General features: G+C 43.3%; 1 protein-coding gene across 5 annotated transcripts in view; it reads left to right on the top strand.

The window, feature by feature from the left end:
* The first annotated feature begins 376 nt into the window (after positions 1 to 376).
* cep112 (centrosomal protein 112) overlaps positions 377 to 27,353 on the top strand; it is a 116,507-nt gene continuing 89,530 nt past the window's right edge. For 3 of the 5 annotated variants that reach the window (XM_071516229.1, XM_071516232.1, XM_071516227.1), the window contains exons 1-9: positions 377 to 428; positions 868 to 972; positions 1,183 to 1,373; positions 1,853 to 2,016; positions 10,119 to 10,203; positions 11,742 to 11,819; positions 15,206 to 15,253; positions 15,354 to 15,428; positions 22,059 to 22,145. In XM_071516229.1, coding sequence (XP_071372330.1) covers positions 873 to 972; positions 1,183 to 1,373; positions 1,853 to 2,016; positions 10,119 to 10,203; positions 11,742 to 11,819; positions 15,206 to 15,253; positions 15,354 to 15,428; positions 22,059 to 22,145 — 828 coding nt within the window. In that variant the 5' untranslated portion in view covers positions 377 to 428; positions 868 to 872. The remainder of the gene's footprint in view (positions 429 to 867; positions 973 to 1,182; positions 1,374 to 1,852; positions 2,017 to 10,118; positions 10,204 to 11,741; positions 11,820 to 15,205; positions 15,254 to 15,353; positions 15,429 to 22,058; positions 22,146 to 27,353) is intronic. The other 2 variants (XM_071516228.1, XM_071516231.1) reach the window with 2 other exon arrangements.

The raw sequence follows: 27,353 nt of genomic DNA, 5'->3' as shown, positions 1-27,353 counted from the left end.
AAACAACATAGTGGGAAGTAGTAGAACGGCAAACAAAACATACGTAATATCGCCAATGCTACATTAGAAATATGGTGGGGGATGTAAGACAATTTATATATTGTAACAAATCATTAATAAATCAATTATGAGATGAACGATTGATGCCCTGTTGTAAGGTACCATAATCACAAAAAACGGACTCCTTTTGAATCACTTTCAAAACTAAACACCAATAATGAAGTAAAGATAATTTTCATCTTCATATGCTTTTTAAAAGCGCGTATATTTATATTACATTTCTTTCTTCGTTCTTGGGTTTGGCAGTTTCTATGGCAACAGGGAGACGCTGCGTCCCCTCACTGATTACGGAAAACGGATGTGGCGCAGGGTGAGGAAGCTGAAGTTTTGAACCATCTTGAGCGGCGAAATCAGTGCCTTAGCTCAAGGTAAAATCGCCTTTTGTTAGTTCATATTGTGCATTTTCATTAACACAGTTTATTTGTATCGTAGGCCCGTTCACTAAAGACTATAAAAAGCAATATCTGTGATAACTCGCGCTAACGTTACAGTTGCTTGTTTAGCTAGTGGCAACATGTTTGCTAACATAGCGCTAGTGTATATCTGGAAGACATGTCTGTCCCTCAACTTGTACTATGTCGCTCTGGAAGAACGTTAGCTAGAGTTATCAGTTGTTATGTTGTGCTAACGTTACGTAAAGTTTACCCCATGCTACCCAGTTTCGCCATACCTAGAGCTCCACTTTGTTATGGCGCTGATTTAACAGGTCAGCTAGTTACTCATTCAGCACTCCTTAGAACTAGCTAGCTTATGCTAGCGAGTAACGTACTTTTTATATTGTATAACCAGTTAATTCCTCCCTTCAAGACACTATGAGCAAACATGAGGACTCCTGGGAGAGGCTGGACTCAGAGTTTGACCATTTTCTACTGGACATGAAACCATATGTCCTCAAACACCCCCACAAGACAGGTAAGATGATATTACCAACTTAATACAGTTGAAATAATGTAACTGATTTTGCTGACTGTCTTCTTGTGCTTTCGTGAACACAACAAGAAGATGCATTGTGTATACATAGTGTGATTAGCCCACCCCAAAAATGAACTGGCAACGTAACTCATTAGTATAGTAACCTTAGCTGTAACAGCCTTTCCCCTATCCCTCATCCAATGACCCCAGAGCGGCAGCGTTGTGCGGTGTGGATAAAGAAGCTGTGTGACCCAGCCGTGTGTGGCTCAGGCCTGATGGGGCGCAAGAACCGCAACATGTATGCCCGCCTGCTTCTGCACATGCTCAAAAGAGGGGTCCTGGAAGGCCCTTTCACCAGCAAACCAGAGCCAGGCAGCCTCAAGACACTCCCTACCTACATGGTAAACATGACTGTTTATCAAATCTTAAATACTACTATGTTGCCATCTAGTAATGACAATACTCATTGTTTTCAAACCAGTTTTGTATATCATGTATTGTGCAGTTTGCTATATGATAAATAGGCCTATACAGTGCCTCAAAAATGCTCTCATAGTCAAGTATATTTTAGAGGCAGTTTTTTTAAAGTGCTGTACGGAAAGCAAGTGACAAAAAAACAAAAATAATATAAACAAGAAATAGAACAAGTACATCAAACTCCAAGAAACAGGGGCTTATATTAGTCCCTGTGTGTGCCCACATGCATGTGTGTAAGAGGATATAGGGCTACCAGGCAATACCACAGTTGTTGAATATGGAGGCAAAAGTTTTGTTTAGGCCTAAGCTTGAATATAATGCAGTAACCTAACAATGGATTTCACTTACTGGTTGACTAAAGTAACCTGGACTCTATCTGTGGTCTCTGGCTTGTCATCTCCAGTCCATCTACTTTGATGAGCCCCTGAGTGGACGGTCTATGGAGCAGAGCAATGCTGGTCTGCCTGACTGGGTGACAGGAGAGCTGGGTGGCCATACTGATGACAGTTGGGCTATCGGTCTGCTTAAGGACAGAACCAGCTCTTCACCTACTGCAGCTCATCTCAGGTACTATTCTACATCACCTGGGCCAATGATGGAAATGTCTACCCAGTGTGTCCTTTACACTTATTTAATTGCAGTGGCCACCTACTGTGGGAAAATTGTTCTCACAGCTAGAAAAATGCAATGGAAATCCATCATCTGGCCTTATTGCTCAGCTTGTCAGAAAACCAATCACAATTACAGCACAAATGTCTGTATATCATGATATAAATGTCAAAGTAAAAGCCATTTTAAGTGCAGCATCTACTGGAACTGATCCTGAAATGGGCCCAGGAGCGAACCTGTGTCCCAGAACGAAAATTACCCCACCTCACACATCGACAAGAATTATACAGAGAACAGTGTATACACCACAACTTTGTCGGCGGTGGGGGCCAAACAATTTCTAAAGTCACTAGGGCCAGAAGGTATATGTGTATGAGCGCATACTTGAAACCCACATGTCTGCTTAACTGGTATATGGTGCAATAAACTGGTGATAAACCGAATAATAGCTGCACAATATTGGGGAAAATGCCATCCTTAAGTTTTGACTGTTTTTCATGACAGAGTCTTGCTTGGCCACTTACTTGTTGTTGAACAGCAAATTTAGAAAAATGACCTTGTTTTATGTATTTTTATGTAAAGTGATCTCAATTCATGTGTTAATTCTTTCAGTTATCTTAAAGACTTTTGAACATCTTGGACTTTTGAAGATCTTGGTTAATGCATCTCAGTATGTTGTCATTATTGTGGTTATACATAATTTGTGGCAGTTGGGTTTTGAAAAAGGAAATACATGATATGGTATTCTAGGGCTGGGCGATAATTCAATATTATCATTTATCGTCTTTAAGTGGAATCATATCGTGATGATATGAAGATATTTTCATATCGTGACACACATTTCTGCTGTCTAAATTGATGATGACAAGCAAATTTTACTTAAAAACTCTCTTAAAATGAGGTATGGTAGGAATATTATTTGAATATTTCTGTTTTGTTTGACATCACACCTAACATTACCATTCGGTTCAATGAGATGAACATTAATTTGATTATTTAACGTGATTTTGCATACATGAACCATATCGTGATATATATTGATATCGAGAAAAATCCTTATGATTATCATGATATTGATTTCAACCATATCGCCCAGCCCTATTGTATTCATAGATTTAAAGGCCCTCAATTGTAGGCACTGTTAAATGAATTATTAGAGTTTTCTGTCCAGCAAAATCGAATGTATACATAATGGAGCTTTGCAAGGATCCCAGAATCACAACTGATAATGGTTATGCTTTGCTGCATGGTACTGCATATATAGAGAAGAAACTGACTGGGGGCCAGATTTAGAGGTGGGTGAGCTGGATGTGTCCTGGTGGCTGCCAATTGGCAATCATCAATCTGTCACTCTTACCTGCATTATAATACACTTGTAATGGCCGCAAATTGGAGCCACACTTGGTGATGAAGTAGCCCAACCTGAAACGCGCAAAGCTTACAGTTAGCCATCTGTTGGGCATAGACATTTCTGGCTTTTGATCGTAGTTTTATTTTTTTGGGGTATTTTTTAATAGTGGAATTACATTATGGCTACATTGTCCTTTCAGATGTCTTCTATACTTTTATTCAGGTAGTAGTAGGTCACAAACTTCCAATCACCCAACCACTCTCCCACCCTACATCATCATCCCATCCCATTAACTTGGCCCTTGTCAAGACGTAGGAAGAGATGCACTCGAATTAGAGTGAAAAGGGAAAAAAAAAAGTCAGCATTATAATCTACACTCGGAGTCCCAGCTAGTGCCATGTAGGATCCCCTTTTGCCTCCAGAGCACTGTGATTCATTTGTGGCATGGATGCAACAAGGTGCTGGAAATGTTCCAGGGATCTTGGCTGATGCTGATTCAATATTGTCATGCAGTTCTGCAGTTTCTTTGGCAGCACATTCACACTGCGAACATCCTGTTCACCTAATCCCAAATCCATTAGAATGTTTAGGTATGCCATGACGTTCAAACGATGCTCAGTTGGTACTAAGGGGCTTAATGTGTGCCAAGTCTGAGAAATTCCCCACACTGTTATACCACCACTAGGCTGTACCGTTGACACCAGACAAACTGGATCCAAGTATTTATGTTATTTTTCAAACTCTGACCCTGCCATCAACATGTTAAGCAGACACTGGGATTTGTTGGATCGGGCCACATTTTTCCACTCTTAAGCTGGCCAGTTTTGCTGATCATGTGCAGGAGAGGAACCCAGCACATTGTTCTGCTGCTGTAACCCATTCATTTCAAGGATCGACAAGATGTGCATTTTGTTTTTGCCATTCTGCACATTAGTGTTGTACATAAATGTGGACTGCCTGCTAGCATGTCTTGCCATCCTCCTCTGACCTCTCAAATTTTTCTCCAAAAAAAACAAAACTGCATATTTTTTGGCACCAACGATTACACCACATTCAGTGTCACTTAGATCATGTGTCTTTCCCATTCTAATAATAAGTCACACAGTAAGTGAACCTCTGAATCCTGTCTGCATGCTTTACACTCATGCTTTATTAATACGTGACTCACTGTGTGGAGGAGCAAGCTGTTTGCACAAACTGGGAGGTGTACGAAAAATGCGGATCCCTGAGTGTATTTGAGAATGTCATTCATACCACTTAGATCTCCGAAACTTTGTAACAGTGGGCTAAGTGCTTTATCAAACTGTTTGCATCTAGCTGACACCGCAAATCTTAGCCTCATAAAGGATATTTTCTAATTCTGTGAGACACATGATCCAAATTCCAAATGAAAGAACTGAAACTGATTTCCACATATATTGCAATATCACTTTTCTGAGTAGAAACATACCCTCACTTATCCTTAGAAAAGTTCATGGTTATTTGTCAAAATACAAAATGGCCATGAGAGGGTCTGGCACCAAGCTCTTTCTTATTACTTTAGAAGTCAAGTATGGGCTTTATAGTATGTAAAGAGCTTGGTGAATGTAAAGTGTTGAATGAGAGTGCACTGCTTGTTCCAGCACGTGACCTGGGTTCTCTGAAGAGAGGATGTGATCTTAGATAGAAAAAACTTCTGGGTCAGATATAGACCAAGATACACGATGCCTCCTTCTTTGTATAGCTTAAGATAACCATCCAAGCCTTCTGTTTTGATGTTCTTTTATCAGGCTGAAAACATTGAACTTGGCCGTCAAGCTGAATGCATACAGCTTTTCTGACTGATCACCCATCCTATTTACTCAGCAGCGCTATCAGAAAAGTGAAAGGCGTTGCCAAGTCCTTGCATCAGTCTGCATGAGCTGTCCACTCTCTGACTTTTCAAAGGGGAGCACTTCAAAACAACATGAGAGGATGAGGAACCCTTCATATTCTCTCTCTATCCATCTTTCTATTCCTCTCTTCTTTACACTTTCCTAGTAGTTGAAAGTGAGGTCTAACCCCCACAGAGGAGAGAGGAAAGGCGAGCAGGAGGCTCGGCAACTCATTAGCTTGTCCTCTGTTTCTCAAGCTTTTTGATTTCTCCCCTTGTAGGAACATCAGCTAAATGCCTAAAATGTAAATGTATGTGTTTTGGATTTAGAAATGTGCTGCTTGATTAAACATGGCTTGTCTAAAAGCCTGCGTGCGACACACACACACACACACACACACACACACACACACACACACACACACACACACAGTCTACAGACCTTACTAAATCAGTCATCCTGGTTTGCTCAGGGATATTGCCTCTGACTCCAGGCAGTTTAGGGGCTTTAACAAAGTGATGTTAGTAATGGCTCAGGGTTTCTCATCCCAATTAACAAGTAGAGGCAAGCCGGAGCTCACTGGCTCGATACGCTCATTAGCATAATAAAAAGAGAGCACTGTAAGTGCAGTAAAGAGAGCTTAATATCCACCGGGGCACTGTGGGAGAAAGAGTACAGACCCTGTGCTGCCATATTTAATTCACATTTTACTTTCAGGGAGGTTGTAGAATACTTGATTCTTAGAAAATGATCATTAGGACTTGTCTTTAAATATTGGTTGGAACTAAATTCACATTGTCATGGTTGGTTGTTTTTTTTTTTTGGCAGAGAACTTTTTTTGGTAAATCTTTTTCCCAACTTTTTTATTAAATGAAATGGTTTTCATTATTTGGAGTTGGCCTAGGCTAACTCGTAAATATGTGTGTATCTGTTGAATAATATATGGATATGGCTATCCGATAAACTTAATTTTAGATTACCTGATCAAACATGAAACAGACAAATTAGAGCCTAGTTTCAGTGCCTGCCAGTGAGGCATTTGTAAATCTTTATTGACCTGTTTTCGTGACCTAAAAGCAGAGTCTGTTTGCAAAACGGATGCAACAGCTCACATATTACAAGCAGCTCTCAATTAGGCTCTGCTGTACCTCCCCTTGGCTACATAGGGTGTGGATAGAGAGGTCTTGTGGGGGAGCAGACTGCTGAGTACCAACTTATAGTGTCTGATTGGGATAAGACCATGAAAGACGCTCAGATCACAGGCTGACGTCCTGATGGAGAAAATTAGCTGGGCCCGGAGTCCTTTCATGTGTCTGTCTCATTTAGATAAGATTAAACGGAAGGACCTCGTCTGACTCCCTCCCTGTGATGTGGCAGCGTTTGATCTCTGTCTCGCTCGCCATTAGTCAGGTGATGGGCAAGGGTCTTTCAGCTTGTGAAACTGTTAGGTCTAATTCGAGTTTCAAGACCTCAAGACAAAGTTGGGATGATTTGGTGACAATGTGGGGTGTCACTCCTGTTTCACATTGAAGTGGATGTGCTGCAGTGCACTGTGTGTGTGTGTGTGTGTGCTTTTTACTTGGCCTAAATACATCGGGTTGTACTTTAGGTCCTATTTGTTTAACATATATACCATTCAACCTCATTAGCCCGAGGCTGTATCAGAGAATTCCACCCTGCTTGGTGTGTTGTTCCAGATTTAGCCACAAGATAGAGCCACTTCCCCATCCAGAGCACTAGTCCATCCAGAGGAATGCTGTGGGAAAGCAGACACAGCCAGTCAGGGTCAAGGGATCATAGAGGAAGGCTTTGGTGTGTAGCCTACGTGTCGACTCCAGCCTCTCACATGTCACTTAGAGATCAGGCGTCAAACACGTATAATACCCTGACACATTGTTTGTTGCTCTTGGCTTGGCTCAGAGTTCAGGCAAGAGAGAGAATGAGAGAGAAGAGAGAAAATAGGGGGGAGGTGTTCTTGACATAAACCTCATGTTGACTCAGCAATCAGCACCCCTGGGGTCAGGTTCACTGCTAAAGATTAGGGAGTGGTTACGGATTCATTGAACAGTATGTGGTTTTGGCTTTGTCTTTTTGTGTGTGAGTCCATACTCCATCTTTCGCTTAGTCTCTCTCTTAGGCTTTTCTCTCTCATTTTGTTTTCCCCGCTTCATGCTCCCTGACTGCTGTCTTCCATCTGTGTGCTTTTCATCCACATATGAAAACTCTTAACCCCCCCCTCCCAACCTTTTCCTCCCCTCTTCTTCCCTCCTTTTTTTCTCTGGCTAAGTGTGACAATAACATTGTCCTTGCAGTTGCAGCAGACATCAATCGATGCTGGTATAAACGCCTCATGTCTTTCACTCACAGGCCAGAGTGTTTCCACTGATCTTGCCTCCAGGTGGTGTGGTGTTGTGTTGGAGGGTGTGCAAAGGGATGTCTGTGTCCCAGGGTCGGGCTGCTTTCCTGAGGGCGCCCGAGGCCGAGACCTGGGCCCACTGACTCTGCACCTGGAGGTCAAGCTGGCATATGGATGTCAGGCTGTTTTAATCAGCCAAGCTGCAGCAGTCAAGGCTCTACATTTTGCTCTCCTTTTCTTCTGTGTGTGTGTGTGTGTGTGTGTGTGTGTGTGTGTGTGTGTGTGTGTGTGTGTATCCGCGTGCATGCGCGTGTGTATAGCTCTGGCCTGGCTCGCCACTGCTTTGATCTCTGGGCCTCAGACTCCAGACACATCTGATTCAATTATCCTCATCCACCTGTTGACTTTGAGGCCCAAGATTGCAAAGCTTGGCCCCCCTATCCAGGTTTCACGGCTGTGTGTGTGTGTGTGTGTGTGTGTGCGCGCGCGTGTGTGTGCGCGCGCGCGTGTGTGTGCGCGCGCGTGTGTGTGCGTGTGTGTGTGTGTGCGCGTGTGTGTGTGTGTGTGTGTGTGTGTGTGTGTGTGTGTGTGTGCATGAACACGTGAGTGTGTGAGTGTGTGTGTGTGTGTGCGCACGCGTGTACGTGCGCTTACAAATACAGATAGAGAGGCAGACGCACTAAAGTGTGAGTGGAGGAAAGATGTCTTTGATGATTTGCAAGATCACAATTAAATATGAACAAGCGAAAGAATATTAATACCCTGATAATATTGTGTCAGTCTGTGCTTAAAGTTTCCCTTTTCAATCTTGCTTTGATATTTTTCTTTTTTTTATTTCAGTTATGTCAGGACATTGCTGATACTGATACAACAGCCTCAGTTGTGTCAGGATTTTGCTGCACTAGAAACAAGTGCACTAGAAACAAGTGCACTAGCGCTTTCGGGGTGGGTGGGGGGGGTGCATGATTGGAGTGAGTGAAACTATGTTGACTTTAAAAACTCCACCTGTTAACTCCAAATAGCTGCAAAAAATATTTAGTGCATTTGTGCACCACACCGAGCTACTTCCTGGTATGTGAATGTACTGTGCACCAATGTAAAGCTGGCTTATGCCTGTGTGACTTCTACCGTACTGCCTAATGTATGAACGCACAATGCATTTCCTTATGCAGGGCTTGTATGGCTCTGTGCAGCTTAAGAAGCGCATATCTTATTTCCCCAGGGCACTATGCATTGCAAAAAGCATTACTTATGAACAAATGAAAACCAACAAACAAAACAGAGCCCAGCTGTTGCAGGGTTGCACTCATGTAAAGTCCCTTTACATAAGTGTATTCAGCCAGTGAAGGTAAAACCACATCATCGACAGACGTCCAGCCTGCACTACATTACACAGTTACACAGTACGGACATGTTATGGCTATCTCATCATTTGAGTCAGCCTTGCATTCTTTAATAATTGTTTTGAAATTGCTACACGGTAAGCTACATACAGTATGTACACTATACTAATATTTTCTGAATCAACAAACAAAATTGCCAGAAGTATTAATCTTAGGTTGATTTTGGATCCATGTTCCCTACATAGGGTTCATGTGAAGTGAACGATACAAATTAGAAAACTGACTCTGCTTGCACAGATGTCTCATTCCTGTTTAAAATTCAACAGTCTCTACAGAAACCTCATAGCGATAGAGTTTTTCCTCCATGAGATAACACTGCCTGTGACAATTGAGATTCAGAAGTCCCAGTGCTGTGAACGCTCAGAAAATGACATGGGGGGGGGGGGGAGTGCCCATAGGCTCCGAGTTGAGAATGTGAAACAGTGCCCTCTAGAAAGGAATTTGATGTCTTCATCAAATGACAGCAGATTATTTGGTTGTCCTACATCCTCCTGTCTTCTCTAACATCTTCATTCAATTAGCATTAGTGGGCCATTAGTGCCTCAAGTGCATGCTCTTAATGAGATGGCTAGCTCAATTATGTGTGTGTGTGTGTGTGTGTGTGTGTGTGTGTGTGTGGGCAGGCGGCTGCGTGCAGTTGCATGGGTATGCGTATGTGTGTGTGTGTGTGTGAGTCAGTGAGAATAAGCAGAGCTCTTCTCAGGCTGCTAGTTTAAACCGTGATGGACATTATGAGAGACAATGATTGAGGTGTATGTTTGTGAAAAGATTATACAAGGCAACAGCTTGTGCCTTGCAGGCTAAGGCAGTGTATGGAAACACGCTGATGTATAGCAGAGAAGTTTATGGTTCGGATGGGATGAAATGCAGACCACAAACCATTCAACCGATGCCAGATGTTGATCTGTGTAAATACCGATGCAGGCTGCCTATGCAAGCACATTTATATGCAGACCGAAAGACACAGCCAGACACAGAAACATGCCCACTTGCATAGTTTGTTAACCTTTCTTTCTCTGTCGCTCTCTCTCTCTCTCCCCCCCTCACTCTTTCCCTCTATCAAACTGTATTTTTCTCTCTCACCCTTCCCGTTCTAGGAGGAGGCTGTATGAGGAGAAGTCCCCTTCTCAACCCATGGCATCCAGTCCACTCAGACGTTCCTCCAGAGATGACACCAGAGTGGTCAGTTCATTCTGTCAACCGCACCTCTAGACTTCCATATTCCCCAATATTTCTGTAGAGATGTCACAAGTGGGATTTTCTGATTTATAGATTGTTACAAGGGAGTTATGATGACACATTGAAATACTAAGAAAAAACAGTAGCCACAATGATTGGCTTTCTGCTTAAACATGGGCCAATTGGGAAATTCCTAAACTCATTTCCCTGTTTAAATCAGAGGAAAGTCCCTCTGGTTGATGAACTTATTCAGTGTAGACGGGGAGTAATGACATTTGAAGAAAATAGAGCCGATGGTTGTAATCACAACACGTTTGACAATGACTTATTTAGGTAAAATCCTACAGGGGCAACGTTTAAGCTCCTAATGAAGCAAAAAGCCGCACTAGGACATCTCATGAGCTTGTGTCTGAGAGGATTTGATGACCTCACTCCAGGTGCAAACAACTCAACTCATTTCCCCTCTTATAAATCCATTACAAGCTTAATGCTTTGTTCTCATGAAAGCATCATGAATCTATCGGTTTATGATTCTGTTGTCCTGTGAATACAATGCATGTACATTCCCTTGGCATAACCCCCAGTACATCTATGGCCACATCCATTTTTAGGCCATTCATACTTATCAGTGTTCAACACAATTAGTTGAATTCCTTGTGCGATACAGTGACATTCTGCTTTGAATAGCCAGCGACCCACATACTCAGCATTCCTAGATATTGAAACGAAACACTTGCACTGTTTGTATTAAGGTGAGGCATTGGAACCGTAATACCTTTTTAATCATAAGGGGCATTGAATCCTAAGCTATTCCATTCATCGATTTCTCTGTGTCAGTGCAGTTCCGCTGAGCTACACCCAAGGTCCACACTCCACCTGATCCTAATCAGATTCAACAACATCTCCCCTTTCTCCATCGCTCACTCAACTTTATTAGATATTTCCCCTATTTCGACCTCGCTGCCCAGCCTTAACTTGGGTAAACTGATCTTGTATCAACAGCGCCCTGGAAGCATTCAAATTATATATAACAAATCCAGAGGCCCCTTGTAACAAAAGGGTGGGGAAAACAAGGATGACAGGCGGTGTAGCTGCATATGACCCTCCTGTGGAATTTACTGCGAGATGGGGGGAGTGGGACGGGGACGGAAATGATGTGGAACTGCCAAACATCTGGAGTGCTGTATGGAGAGTGGGAGGAGAGAGAGGGGCCGAAGGGTGGAGAGATGGAGATAACGAGGGAGTAGAATGCAGTTCGTATGGGAGGAGTATGCGTGTGTGTATATGTCTGTATGAGCTGGGGTGAGGGGGTGAGCTGGACCTTGTTCAGATAAAGCTTTTAGGAAGAACCTTCTGTTGTTGCCAGTACATGAATTATATCGTGTTTAAATAAGCTCCATCACTGTCTCCCCTTCCTTTCCTCAGGCCAAACTGCCGATCAAAACACCGTCAGAAGTCATTTCAATTCCCTCATCTAATCCACATTATTGCTCATAATTTTCATCTTGTTGCTGCTATTTACGTGTTCTTTCACTCCCCAGTTGGATGGGGGGATGGAATCAGAACTGTTTCCCGATGACAGTGACCTGGAGGCTCGTCTCAACAGCTGGAACCTGGGGGTGAGTCCAGGGGCATGCCTAGAGGTTACATACAGCTGTCAACATATTGCAGCTTCATCTACAGTGAGCGAATCTGAACATCTGAGTTCAACAGTAAGTCTAAATCAACGATAATATGGCGTTGCTGAATCAGCTGTATTGCCAGCGTAGCTGTTGAAATATGGGGCGAAATCACCCTTTATTTTGAATCTATACCGTTTCACCTACATCCTAAACCCACTTACTCCAGGCAGCTGTCTGCTGTTGGAAGAGGGTAGGACGAGGAGCGGGAGGAGCGTTGTGTAAACTGAGCATTCGAAGATGTGTGTACCTCTCTTATCTTCTCCGTCTGGAGTGCCCTAGGCCAGGGCTTGATAAGCACTGTGCCCTCATATCTTTTATTCCCTTATTTATTTCATATCTCCTTCACCTGCATGACTCTCTATTTCCCTCCCTCCTTCTCATTCTTTTTGCTTGTTGCCTCCGTCTCTTTCTCCCGCATTCTTGGCACGTTGATGTTTTCTACAGAGCTTCCCCCTCTCTTCCTCTCTCTCTTCCTCTTTGCCTCTCTCTGTCTACTCTACCCTCTTATCCTTCACACTTTGTCCCCATCTTACTGTGTCTTCCTCTTTCTCTCTATGGCTTGTGTTTTCTCTCTCTCGCTCTCTCTCTTTCTCTCCGTCTTTCTTTTTCTATCTCCCTCTCTTTCTTTTTCTCTCTTCCTTTCTGTCTTGCTCTTTCTTGCTTTCTCTGGGTCTCTCCTAGATTCTCTCTCTCTCCCTCTCTCTCATTCCATGCTGGGGTAATCTGAGGTATCTATCAGTAGACGTGAAGCCTTGCACTGCTCCACTCTGCACTGCTCTGTGTTGAGACACTGATAAGAGGCAGTGCTTGGCAACGCTCCCCCAAGCCTGCATCTTGCAGATCAACAGATGTTCCTACACACAAACGCACACACACACATGCACGCACACACACACACACACAAACCCTCTTCAAGTTTACAGAGAGTTTTATGGATGCACTGCTTCAAAGCGTCCAGTTCCTACAGAATTTCAGCACAGCCAAGCGTCACTCTATCTAGAACATCTTTAGCTGAGCTTTAGATGTTATGAAACATTCCATATTGGTTTATTCATTTCTTCTCTAATGTAATAAAGTAGGCGTAGTCAGCATGGTAATTGTTCAGTGACCGTATTGGACAGTAGAGTGTAGATTGCTTCATAGCTGGATAAGAGCTCCTTTAAGGGAAAAAAAACGACTAGACTACGATCTCTTTCAGGTAGTCTGTCTATTGTCTGTTGGCCAAACTAATCTCTAGTGGGAATTGAGTGTTAGAGCGCAGTGTGAGGTGAAACATATTACTCTCCCCTATCAGTAAAAAAACCTCAAGAAGTAGAGAAAATGTGTTAGACAGAGAACTGGGCTGAAGAAGACTTGTCTTATCTCTTCAGTGATATATATCCAGTCGTAGTCCCTACCACTTGGCCGTCCATTGTCTGTGGTTAGGTGGGTGTACAGACGGCTTGCTCAACGCTAGTCTGACACTATGAAGCCATCCATCACCCTGTGTTTGTTTGGCTGGAGAACCAGGCCTTGTGATGTGGAGTGTCCTTCCTCTCCTCCGTCTGCAGCTGAGCGTCCATCCATCCATCCACGTCAGGTCCCAATGACACAGGAAACCGTGCCAGTGCTGAGGCTGGACACACACACACACACACACACACACTCACACATACACACATACAGGGGCATGTGTGTGGGCATGCAGGGAAGAGTGTACACACGGCAAAATGAACACAAACACACACACACACACACACACACACCGCACAGAAGAACACAGACACTCGTATGCACCAAGTCCAAGTTTAGTTTTGCTCTGTGCCAGTGTTATACCACAGCATTTAGTCTACTTCTCTTCCCTGCCCTGTGGGCCGTACTCAATCAAATCTGATGACTGGCTGTCCATGGGTATAAAAAGAAATCCCATTCTTCTTTTCAGGCTGGGCAGTATTTTAGACGGATATTGATTGATTCATCACTGGGTAAATATGGATTTTTTTTTTTAATCCAGTGCCGGATTTAAATATCGAATCATGCAGTTCACCATACATGGCAGGCACCATTGATGTTGCTCTGCACTGGCTATAATGTCTAAGTTGTGTATTCGTGTGCATGTGTGTGTGTCCTTGCGCCTGCCTGTGTGCATGTCTTACATTTTACAGTAAATCTAGTTGTAGTCAAACAGGATGTCTCCTTTTGTTGAGGGCTTATGTCAGCTAACAAAATGGCGGCCCTGTTTTTACCTGCACCATGCAGACTTAGGAGGGAGGCAGAGGTGCTTTCATCTATTTCACCTGTCACTCGCTCACCCTGAAGCAATAGATTGTGACTTCATCCTTGTACAGTAGCGGAGGATATTTTAGTTCCAAACTCTGGGGTTCTTTCAGGTCCTGTTCTCTCATCTCCCATTCATTTTGGATTACCCTCATGTTAGTTGTGCCACCTCACAACGTTAAATCCTTTTTTTATTTTATTTTTTTTACACCGAAAGATTCCCTCTCTGCCTTCCTCCCCTTGCTCTTCTTGCTCCCTCCTCCTCCACTTGCTCTTCCTCCTTGTTCTCCTCCTTCGTCCCCATGTTGAAGAGATTGGCAACAGAACTGTTTACTGGGCGTCATTGCTGTCATCTCCAAAGTCAGCTCAGCTGCTTTGAAAGGCCGTGATTCTGCCGCTAGTTGGCAGCCCCCACAGACAGCCCCAGTGCATGAGCGAGAGAGACTGTATGATAGCGTGAGTTCACAGGAAAGTAATGGGGTCATAAACAACCGTCAAATAGTGGAAGGAAAATAGCAGGTTGTCAACAGACAGATTTAGCTTTTTGCAGTTTGTATCACAGTTAGTGAGCTATATTGATGTAATGCTGCAGAGTCACTTGAGCTATGGCCCTCTCTCACGTTCAGGTGGTTTAGGCTTTCTGTCTTTCCTCCGTCTCTTGCATTTCATATTATAATCAAAGAACATGGTGCGTTAGTGTTTGGCGAGGGTGTATACACATTTGTCTCCGTCCGACGATAAACGAACCGGGGATAGCTTACAGATTAGTGGTCCTGAGTGTTGACAAAAGGGCTGCGTCAGGACAGAAAAGAGGGGCAGAGAGCGGAAACAGAGCTGGCCACACACACAATGCCTTGAAGTAGCCCGAGGTATTCTCTCTCTGTAAACAGTCAGAGTTGAAGGAAGAGACTCCAGCCGCAGCACCGGGTCTTTGATGTTCTCCCCGCATTGTTTATGACAAATTGAGGGCGGAGGTTAGAGGCTGGTAGTGGTGAGGTTTTGTTTGGAAAGGAAGAAGAGAGTGAGAGAGAGATCTAAAGTGTTTTTCTTTATTCTTTCTCTTTCAGATTGAAAACCCCAGGTATTTGCGAGAGAAGCCCAGTCCCCTGTCTCCGGTAAGTTGTCGGGGTCCCCAGTGGTTTAGTTGTTGTTATGTAGACGAAAGTGTTGTCTTTGAACTCCTCAACCCCACCCCTTTCCCCTTTCTCTGTGTAGATTTTCAAGTCAAGCCTTGGAAGGAATAGCACCTTGGCTGATGAGCAGGGCCCACTACTCATACAGAGGAAAGAGGTAGGCACTAGAGTGTTCACTGCCAAAACTCCAGTGTTAGATGTAGCAAAGCCAATGATCAGTGCTCATCTCTGGGATAAATGTCAAAACTCTACACTTGCCATCTTGTGGTGTATCCAAGGACATTATCATGATACATTAGAAACTGCCCTCTATATCCATTCCAGTATCTAAACCAAACTCCTTGCTACTCACTATTCAGTACTAGTGTTTGTACAGTAGCAACTGTTGAACTGTTGAACGGTCAAAGCTCCCTTGCCCTACACATACATCCTCATGCACGGTTTGCATTGTTAAAAGGCAGAGGCGAGCATTCCTCTAAGAAGACAAAAATAATGCCGGCTCCCAGTGATGACAGTTTTTCCTTATGTGGATTTAAGCTGAAAATCCCATTCTGAAAGCATGCTTTGAAGTCCCCTCTGCCCCCCCCTACCTCTCCTGAACCAGCCCCCCACCGCCCTCACCATCCGCTTTTACTTGCACTGTTAAATATAAAACTGAGCATGACTTGGCTCTAATAGCCGTGGCTTTTCATGTCTCTCTGGGGAAAGCACTCCACTCAATTAGATCAACTTCACCGAGAGAGGGCAGAGAACGGAGGGAGAAGGGGTAGAAAGAAAGAGAAAGGGAGAGAGAGAGTGACACACAGCGAAGATGGAGAGATGGTGGACAACAATCGTCTCACTTATTGGCATAATGTGGATCCACACGCATGGCTGCCTCTTCAACTGAGTTTCAAACAAACTGCATGGTGATGCAATTAGCTCCAATGCAGTGTACTGAGGAGGGGAGATGAAAGAACATGGTCTTCTAGAGTGAAGTAATGACATGTAATGGTTGGGAGACTGTTTGCCTGTAATTGTCATCAGAATGTGTGTGCATGTCTGTGACAATATCAAATTTGTTGTGAGTTTTTGTGTATGTTATGTTTTTATGTGTAGGTGTGTGTTTTAAGATAGTTTGTATGTAGGTAGCCGTAAATCAGAATGTATCTATGTTTTTAGGAGACAAGCTGCAGGAAACTGAGCCAGCCATATGAGGACCAGTTAAAAAACTGGGAAACGTCAGGCTTTCATGAGAGGAAATGGTGCAGAACTGGACTTTGTTTTTTGGGGGGGGAGTTTGATGGAAATGGAGCTGTAGGGAAAAGTGTGTGTCTTGAATGTGTGCATGTGTGGTGAGCATGTAAGAGAGAGAAAGAGTGAAAGATATTTTGTGTGGGTGTGCGTGCATGTATGTGTGTTTGTTCCTGCCCTCACCTCCAATCCCACAAGGCTTGTAGAAACCATTGCCAACAGACCTGGCTACTGTAGACTGTAGGCTTATCTGGTTTCACAGTGGTTGCTTTATGGTGGGCTTTTGGTCCGGGGCATGTTTTTCTGCCCTCTGTGTCCTTATGCAGACCCTGCTTTGACCCCTGGCACTGGGTGAGCAGGCTTAGATAACGCACACAGAGACACTGACACACACATACACACACACACAATTGCACCTCAGTGCCATTTTACATCGAGCCAATTATCCCTGAGACAGGTTGTTTTTGCCACTATCTTTTCAACAGAACTCTGCTGCATTGTCCCCATATGTCTGTGGTTCCCATTATAATGTTTTGGGAATCCCCTATTGTCTATACCCTCTGCCCTATAGAAGGGGGATAGTAATGTGTCTGCGGTTTATAATAGGCAATTGGAAACCCCCTTTTTCTTTTGAGCTTTTGACACTGAAGATGTCCTCAGTGGTCCTGTGACTTGAGTCATGATTAACAATTAAAAGGGTGTTAGGTGGATTTCAGGAACTCTGAGCCCCAGAGGATATAGCTGTGACCACACACAAGCACACGCACACACACGCACACACACACACACTTGCCCATAGAAATGGCCCTGATTCAGTCACCAATCCCCCACCACCTTAACGATATCATCTTCAACAGCCACATCAAGCCTTTCAGTGGAACCATGGAAGCCTCACCCAACCCTACCATTGCGTGGCTGTCTTGGCCCAGTCCAGGAAATCACAGTGACATCACTTCCCTTTAATCCCCAAAACCTAGTGGGAAATTTATCCCGGGTTAAAGCGTGATACGCGCCACATGTCATTAAGCCGACGGCGGCTTAACAGACGTCTCAGCTTTCACACCAAACTCATCCTCGCACTAAGCTACTGACTGCATTGATAAGAATGCTGACTGTTCTTTTCCTATGGAACAATGAGTGGCAGCTGAGAAACTTCACCACAAGCTGCCATAGCTTTGAGTCACTTAGCTTATGTTTGCTCATGTGTTTTTTAGCCTCTGGGTGAGTCGGTGGAAAATGTCTCACAGGAAAAGCAAAGTCCTGCTAATCCTTCAGCACACCCTAGCAGTGCTCAGTCACAACACACTAGCATTAAGAGGGCTGGGCCTTTATTGGGGAATTCAATTAAATGGCGACTGATGAGTCAGGCTTAGCCATAGGCCCGAGTGATGTGGTTACAGTGGGAGATATAGACAGACTGATTAAAGTGCCCAGTTTCTCTTAGAGATATGTACTGTATGTGTGTGTGTATGCATGTGTGCCTGCTTGTGTGTATTGTGCATGCAGTCTTCAAACTACCCCCTTGGTACCCAACCCAAGAGGTTGTCACTAGCAGGCACAGCATGGAAGATGTATGTGTGAAGTTCCAACCAGTCGTACACTAATAGTCACAGCTTGGCCAAGCCCCTGACTGTGGATCAGGCCCCTTTGCTTTCCGATAGCATAATGATGCAATCTCTCCAATCTATGGATCCTCTGGGATAGAGCCCGAGCTCTCGGCCTGTGATTTAGAGGGCCAGACCCTGTCTTATCTGATAGTTTTACAAAGATCAAAAAGAGCATGGCATCGAGCCTTAGTAGTTTAAAGGGGACTAGCTCTGTAGTTTGGCTTTCAAGATGGCGCTTCAGGCTACGGAGCACAAGGGACCGACAGTTTGAGTCTTAGTTTGCATGAGTGTTCCATAATGATAAAGTTACTACTTGAAGCATTTCTGTCTGCGAGTGATTCCAATGTACTTGTTGATTTATTTACTTATTTATCCAATTACTTTTTTCTATTTTGTATTTTATTTGAATGAAATAATAATCATTTTGCAGGGTTTTTGAGTAAAAATCAGTTTACTCACTCTGTCTGGCTCCTGAAGCCCATGACAGTGACAATTTTTTTCACTTGTTAGAGATTGAATTTTCCCCAAAGTTTTTATCCAGCCTTACTATCAGGACAAAGTACAGTAAATTAACTTCTTGTCAGAGTGTGGAAATGGCATCTAGCTGCTGCTCAGTAGATAGCAGAACACTGCATATTGACTATCCTAGAGCATCTGTGTTTACCAAGGATGAAAGACGCACCAGGACATTGTACTTCTCAGGCAAGAAGAAGGAGATGCACAAACGCAACCTTGCTTTGTGGAGCCCAAACAGTTAGCAGACAATTTGTGAGCACACCCCCCTGAGGAAAAAGGCCTCGACCCTGCGCTGGTTTTGAGAGCAGCAAAAGCAGATGCTTCCGTCTTCTCCTCGCCTTCTCTCTCTCTCTCTCTCCCTCTCTCTCTATCTTTTTCACACACACACTCTCACTCACTCACACACACACACACACCCCTCCCTCCCACCCTCTCATCCTCTCAAGAGCGAAGTGTCAAAAAACATGGCATCTTACAGCGCTCGCTACAACTCTGAAGAAAAGAAGGGGAAAAAAGCTGTGCCACCCAGCCAGGCTGATTGAAGGTGTCTCAGAAGCCTTAGGTGTACGACGTTCCTCCTCCTCCTCCTTCCTTCGCTGACGCCTTTTATAAACAAGTTTCAAACGCCCCTGATCTAGTTTGACAAACTTTCTCCAAAGAGCATTTGAAGAGGTGATGAGAAAGTGACACCCCCACGTGTTTTTTTTTTTTTTTTTTTTTTTTTTGGGCGCCGACGGAATCAGCTCCCGACTTTTTCTTCTGTGCTTCAATCAGTGCCGTCTCTTTTTCTTTCTCTCTCTCTCTCTCTCTCTCTCTCTCTGTCTGTCTGTCTTTCTGTCTCTTACTTTCTCTTGCTCTTTCCCTTTCTACTCTGACAGGTCTCCTGTGGTCCCCTCAATTGCACAAGAAATGGTGGTAAATCAAGAAAAAAGAAGGAGAGAAGAAAGAGACAGAATACTTCACAGGGCCTTGTTGAAGGGAAGGATATAGTGTGCAAATGTAGTTGAAGTGGGATAATGAGGAGAAGCATCTACAAGGCATTTTAGGTGTCTTTAGAGGTTGATGTGCGTTAGCATGCTAAATTGGACTCCTATTTTTAATGGGGCTTAGAATCGGTATTCAAAGTTAGCAGGGCGCATCGCTGGCATCTCAGCAAAAAATGAGCTCTTTGTTTGGGCTGGCATTATGGAGACTCCATACCACCATTTCAATCCCAAAATCTACAGATGTTTTTTCTGATAGCAGCAGCCCGACATCGCGATAGATTCCCCGTGACTTATACCAAGAGAAGGTCGAATGAAGTTTGACTGCGCCAAATGATGTTGGGGGAATGTTCTCCTTCTTAATTACTTTGATGATTACAACAAGACGCAGCCTCAGGATGTTGTTTAACACTGACATGCTCACACAAACACACTTTGAAAGGAAGAGCATTGTCACTCTGCTCCAGGGTTGATTAACACACCAACACAGCCAGTGACTAAACAACATGAGTAACAACATCAAAGTGAACGGCCATTCATCCTTCCCGTACTTCCCTATTTGACGTCAACTAATTCCTGTTTTCCCCCCATTCATTTTGCAACTGTACTTTCACAGGTTCTGTTTGTATATCCGTGTTTTGTATGTGTGTGCATATAAGTGAGTCTTGTGTGTAATGTATGTTTATTTAAAATTATATAATCCTTAAACCATTATAAAGCACTTTACAGAAGAAAAAAAAACAGTAACAGCAAAAATCAATGTAAATTAGAAATTGTGTTCAGTAGAGCACAGACCTCCACCATGTCTGACAACGCCCGGCAAGGAAGTTATGCACCGTTTGGTGATATGCCACGCCCACCACCACGCCCTCTTTTGGCCAATTGACATGAAAAGTTAATCAGTTCTTCCTTGGCCCATAATGGCTTCATACCAAGTTTTGTGAGATACCCTGTTAACAGACATTTATTACCTCCTTGGCAGAGGTAATAAAGCAAGAGATAAAATACATAAAAGATAAAAGATCATCACCTCTTTTCCTTCCCTTTAAAAGCAGTGCGCTCTCTGCCATGGCGCTCTGACAATCTTGTGATGGAGATAACAGTTCGGAGAGGAAAATAGAGCTGATTGTCTCTTGTCTTCGGCCTAGACTTAGTATTTGAGTGTTGTTCATTCTCAGTTCCCACAGCTTCCTTGTCCTTTGGCTTTCAAATCAAGTCACACACATGTATATATCATCAGAGGCACTTGTCATTCCCAGAGGTGGCACTTATTGCCGTAACCACAGGTTCTTCCTCTCTTTTAGATCTTGCCATGCACTGTGCCTTGAAGGGAGTCAGAGAAGTGAGCTAGCAATGCTGTACTACAGCCGGCAATGTTTCAAAGTGTAGAAGAGACTAGACCAGCCTGGGGGAAAGGCCCCATCTTCATCACTGTGTGTTAGTCAGTGTGCGTGTAGCCGTAGCCAAATGAAACACCTCTCACCTCTGTTTTCTGCTTAACGGAGTGGGAAACAGCAGTCACCAGGTCAATAGAAGCAAGACTGAAAAGAGACGTTTAAGATAAGAATTTAATAATGGGTAGTTGCAGACCTACTCTGTCTGGGTGTGTTTGTCTATCTGTCTGGCTCTGTATGTGCACACCTGTCGGTCACTGTGGTTTTAGTTTGCATTCTTGTCTGTGTGTGTGTGTATGCGTGCACGAGCATCAACCCATGAGATGTATTTTTTTCCTTGTGACTTAGTGTCTGTCTGTGTGTGTGTGTGTGTGTGTGTGCGGAGGGGGTGGGGTGTGTGAAAAGCTCAGAGAGATCTGTTCCAACACGCAAATGACAATGGTTGAACTTTTGATCCTCTGAAAATACTGTGCTGAAATGAAAAGAGCCCGCTCTGTCAGTGGCCAAATACTATGTGTACGCAAGTGTGTGTGTGCACACACACAGGCTTTCACTTTGGTGAGCCTGCCACAGACTGATAGGAGATTTCATCACAAACATACACACACACACACACACACACACACACAAACACAGTTAACGTGCGTCTCAGCTGTTTTTTGAAGCTCTACGCCTTCATAAACATGCTTTTAAATGTTAATGTGGTTTAATTCATCAGCATATGTCTGTCTATATGTCTTTGTTTGGTTTTGATACTGTTTGAGTGTGCGAGAGAGAGTATGTTTTAACAGAGCGCCTATCTTCTTTCATCCAAGTTTTTGTTATCTCCCATATCCAGCCTGTCTATATGATGAGAGAGACCTGGAACTTTAACTTCCTGGAACAAACATGTATTACTCATGTTGCCAGGCAACCATTTCATCCCTCAAGCAGATGGTTTTTGTTTAGCAACCAAAATTCATTTCAGGAAGTAAAAACTGAATCACCAGAGGGTAAAAAAAAGTTCCACCGGTGTTACACATCTTTTAAAATGTGACTTTATGTGTGCTTCTAGGTTGAGATGAAGATCAAAGTGCTAGAGGCCAAGCACCAGGAGGAGAAACTGAAGATGCAGCAGAGACATGACACCGATGTCCAGAAAGTAAGAATTAATGGTGGAATTCTCATAGCCACCAGCCAATATTTAGAAAAAAGAGAGGCTTATACACATTCAAATAAATCAGACAGGACTGTTAACTTGAGCGCTGCATGTGGAATAGTTAACCTATGTCAAAGTGCCCATCAATGACTCTTGAGTCCACTTGCTGGCTAATGAAAAGAAAAGAAACAACTCTCTCCTCTTCTCATCTCCCATCCCACAAATAATCTGCTCTTCATCACCCTCCTTAGATGGTCTTCAAAGCTCTTTTTCAGCTGGTGAAAATAGCAGTGAAGAAGGTTTAATTTTCACTGGGTGCCTATCATTTAGGCTTCAGATCAAGCACCTGGGATCTGTCAGGTCCTCAGCGCAACTTCTTTCCTTTGCTGCCACAGAAGCTTTTAATAAAACAGAAAAATACTCCAATTTTCTTTCCCCTTTAAAATGCCCATCACTTCTTTGTGTTTGACATGAGATGAGGAGACAGCTCTCTCTCTCTCTTTCTCTCTCTCTCTCTCGCTCTCCCTCTGTAGTGGCCGTGTCATTGCAGGGAAATCACACTAATTGCATACAGATTGTGAGCCATGTCTGGTTCAATTTTCTCTGCGTTTTACCCAGCATTCCCTCTAATGGCTTCAAAGGGGAGTGATTGGGAGGATCACTCTGACGAGCCCATTGGAAGGTGGGCAAGCAAGCTATAGTTTTAATTACCCCTCTTATGAATAATGTATGGGATGCTGCGAGGCTACCGGTCATTGTCCCCCTGCATGAATTGCAGCAGGTAATGAGAGAACAGGCCTGAGCGTTGTATACTAATGGCTGTGGATCAATGCTGTGTGTGTTGCTAAAATATTTAATCACCTCAGGTGTTAAACTCTTTACAACAATGGAGTGCAAGAAGAAGCGCATCTTCATGTTCTTTTGCTTAATACACACACACACACACACACACACACACACACACACACACACACACACACAGAGCCTCTGATCCTGAGGCAAACATGCAAACGATTTGAGATGAGCAGAAGCCCAGACGACAACAGAGGGTCATGAGCCATGTCAACTGTATATTGCTTTAAATGCCAATGTACCTGAATTAATTGTTTAGTGTCATGAAATTTGATCTACTTTTCTGAGGCAGTGAAAAGACACTTGCGATTTTTAACAGTGTAGGTATATGCAGAGTTCTTTAGCCTAGGTGTTATAGGTGTGTATTGTTTTCCAGTGTAGCTCTTCTTCCTCCATTCACTGACAGTATTAGTGAAGGCCATGGCCAGCCAGGCTGGAGTCCCCCTGCATTAGGATGTCTTGTAAAAGCCTAAAATGGACACCCTAAAAGCTATCATTTCCCAGCTTCTAGTGCACTCTCTCTGGACCTCATCTGACATCCTATCATAGCCTTGCTCAGTGGACCCAAAAAAGACACCCATCTCTCTGGTGACATGAGAAAATTGGGTATCCCTAAATGTTCTGTGAACTTTCCTCTAACCCCCCCACACCCTCCTTTCCTCATTTCCTTTCATCTCCCCTATCCCATTCACTCTGAGGATGACAGGCTTAGCAACTAAGTGCACTTGTGACAGACCAAAATGTCTGAAAAATAAGTCTTACAGGCTTTGGGACAGTTTTTAAGGGAAAATAACCGCTTTTACACTTTTCCTTCATCATGTTTTTTTTCCAAGGACTATAGCGCCCTCTGTTGCTGAACTAGGCTCTTCATTTTGTGTTGTTAAATAGGTCGGATACACTAAAACACGTTTTTTGAGCAGTTAACTGGAATCTGTTTTGCCTATGATGTTATACCACAATATACATTTGGGTAGTTAGCAGTTTGTATTTTCTAATTTAGCTTAGATAGGGTGTAGTTTCTTCTAGTTTACTAGCCTCTTTCGACTGTGCTAGTGTGTTAGCCAACAGTTTTTTCAAATGTAGACTTTTTCAGTTTGCGAGCAGTGGGTCACAAGTGTGCTTTTTTGGATGCAGCAGCACCACAGGACTGCATGCCTTTCAAAGTGAACCCCAGAGTGCTCATCTCTGGCTGCACAGCTGGGATCAGCACTACCTTTGTATGTATGTAACTCTCAGGAGACTTACGAGAACTGTATGGTGGTCCACATGGGATTTTCTGGGCAGAGCCACCTTTGACTGAACTGGCTGGCTAATCTGTCATTTGCTTGCTGCTACTCTGAAAGCCAAAGAAAGCCACCATTATCAGTTGTGTTTCATTGCAATAAAAGAGCTTTAGACATTTTCAGTGGTGTAATTGATTTCAGTGTGAGAGTAGAATTATAGGAAGGTGACACCAGGAGGATGGACTGACATAACTGCTTAACCATGCCTATACTGTATATTCCACAGTAGTGTGGATTGTACCCTAATTTCACAAGAAATGGAGTGGGGAGAAACCAGTTTCCTGAAATTGTTTAGATACTCAGTTTTCCAACATGCCTTGCGCTACACTGAGTACCAGACACACCCCATTATGTCAGTGGTCTAGGGGTGTGGCCAAAAAGGGGCGTGGTCAACCAAGGCTGGAGAGGAGAGAAGAACATTAGCTCCGTTCCAATCATGCAATAGGCATGAAATAAATCTCTGCCATATTCGGTGAGGTTTCGTTCAGTAGGGGCGAACTTTGCTCACTGCTGAGGTACCTACCTCAAAGTGTACACGCTATTGTAACGTTGGAGGAAGGAGGGGCAAAAAGATTCCCCTAATTCTTTGCACCTGGTTACGGAAGTCAAAAGTAAAAACAAATCCTCATCCATTTTAACAAATAAGATCGTTAAGTCAAGTTTATTTGTATAGTCCTTAATCACTGTTACAGTCTCAAGGACCTTCACAATGCCTACATGATGAAAGCAATAAATGAAAATGACACCCCCAACCTTAAACCCTGAGCATGCAATAATGTTTTTGAATGACTCGCAATCGTCTCTATAACTTGGACACGAATACGTATTGTGAACCGTGGTAGGGTGAAATGAACTATGGGATAGGGAAGTATGGATTTGTGGTAATATTTGGCTGCTGCTGCTGTTTTATTGCTGTTTTTACCTGGGCTGCAATAAGGGACATTCCAGTCAACTATCTTGTCATGGCAATAAAGTATTGAACAGAATAAAGTAGCCTTGTAAGATATTCTCATTCAATGTACTGTAGTTGTGTAAAATTGGCTACACTGGATCATGCCAGTACTGATGTTGAAAAATGTAATTTTTCCAAACCCCCTATAGGGGGATGCAAGAAGATGACCACTTGGCAGAGAATTCAAAGTTTGTCAAAAATCAGTGAACTGTGGTGTTCCCTGGGTATCAGGTAACTGAAGAGGTACCTGTGCAGGGAATAGGGCTTGGGCATGACCCCTTTCGAATGGAACATAGACACTATTGTCTTACAATTACACAGACATGCATGGCCCATAAGCCAGATAATACATAACAGCTTATTATTGCTAGTGTTTATGTTGTGTATTGTATTTGTCAAGTTAGCATAATTTAGCCAGTTGGGGAATGAGGGTTCCTCCACTATGGGGCTGTAACCAGGTGAGGACTGCTTGGCTGGTTAACTTGTATTCTTCCATGTAATTGGAAGCGGCACCAAAATGTGGGCAAGGCAGACTGTATTCTCTGAAGTAGAGTATTGATAGATGAGGTAGGATGCGTTATTTGAAGTGCTTCCCTTTACACTAGTGTCCATTTCAGTATGGGGCATGTTACTAGCTGGTTGGTAGCTGATATATGATAGAATTCAGTTGCTGGAGCTGGTTAAATCCCACTTGTTGGCATTTACATTTTTTTCCCAGAGGGATATAACTTGTCTCATTCATGTTGAAGCTTGTTCATGTTATAGGGACACAAAACTTGAACACATCCAGGAAATCCCATAAATGAGTGAAGATGAAAATCAGGTTATTGCTACAGTAGTCACATGCTTGGCAGCTTGGCATTGTTTTCACAAGTAATCTAATAATTTTCTTTTCAGACTCCAATATATTAGCAACACCTTTTGAGATGACAGGTGTTTGGAGTCGAAAAATGTTACATCATTAGTGTTTTTTCTTGCAGATATGACCAGATGAAGCCATTTTTGACTAGTGACCATACCTTCAATATCTATTGAAGAAACAAAACAAAAACAAGGTGCTTACTTCACCAGATAGTCAACCAAATGTGCCTCCAATCCACAAAATATACAAATCCAAAATACCCTCAACTACAACTACTGTTAGGAACAGGAACACAAGTATCCAATCCCAATTAGTTTCTCTATGCAACACTGCTCAGGATATCTTTAAAACATGCAATAACTTAAAAAAAAAATGTTAACGTTTATGATCAAAAGATATTATACAAATATAGGTATGCATCACCATCTTAAACTATGAAAATTATTCCTATACAGAAAGAAACGGATATAAAACTTGCACATACTTTGCACATAATTAACAATTGTAGCACTATGGGGTGCTATCTCATTGATATATATGATAATGCCCAAGTAGTCAATCATTGCCATCTGCAGGCCAGTAAGGCCTGATTCTGCCCAGATTCTGCCTAGCAATCAAAAACATGTAGATGCTTGCCAGCACTGCTGCTAAGCCTATAAAGAAGTTACACACAAACTGCTGTAAACTATCCTAAAAATCCAAAAGTGTAAAACCATTCTAACACACCTGAGAAGGAGTCCAAGAGTTGATGCAATCAGTCAAGACACAGCGCTCAGTACAGCTCCTCAGCAGCTGTGTTTTGTGATCAGAGGCCACTTTTCTTAACTGGGAGAGTGCTAGCAGTTTGAACTCTACATTCGAGCCCGAAGGGAACTGGCCCGAGCCCAAGGGTTCGGTCTGGTTCAGGCTCAGATTTTTCATCACTCCCTCAGGCTTGATCAGGTCAGGCTATAGAATTTGGACTGCTGACAGACCAACGCACACTCAAGCGCTGCTGTAGTACAATTGAGGTAGCGCTGATGTTTAAAGATGGGCTTAGTTGAGTCTAATGCATTTGCACCTCAAATTTAATACAGCAATGTTTTTATCTCAAAATGGCTCCCAGTATGCTTGTAGTTTTACTCCAGTCCAGTAAGCTAAGGCATTATGATTTCAGCCTGTGCAGCAGGCGGATGGTGACGGTCACAGCGTGCGTGCAGTAAAAATCGGGTTTAGTCAGGATCAGGCAATCAAAATGCTGCTAATGTTTGGGCTCTGTCGGG

This window comes from Centroberyx affinis, unplaced genomic scaffold, assembly GCF_046629955.1.
Source record: "Centroberyx affinis isolate AG114_WGS23_722 - 3 ecotype Tasmania unplaced genomic scaffold, CSIRO-AGI_Caff_v1 ptg000395l_1, whole genome shotgun sequence".
Classification (NCBI taxonomy): domain Eukaryota; kingdom Metazoa; phylum Chordata; class Actinopteri; order Beryciformes; family Berycidae; genus Centroberyx; species Centroberyx affinis.
This window is presented reverse-complemented; position numbering and strand designations above follow the sequence as displayed.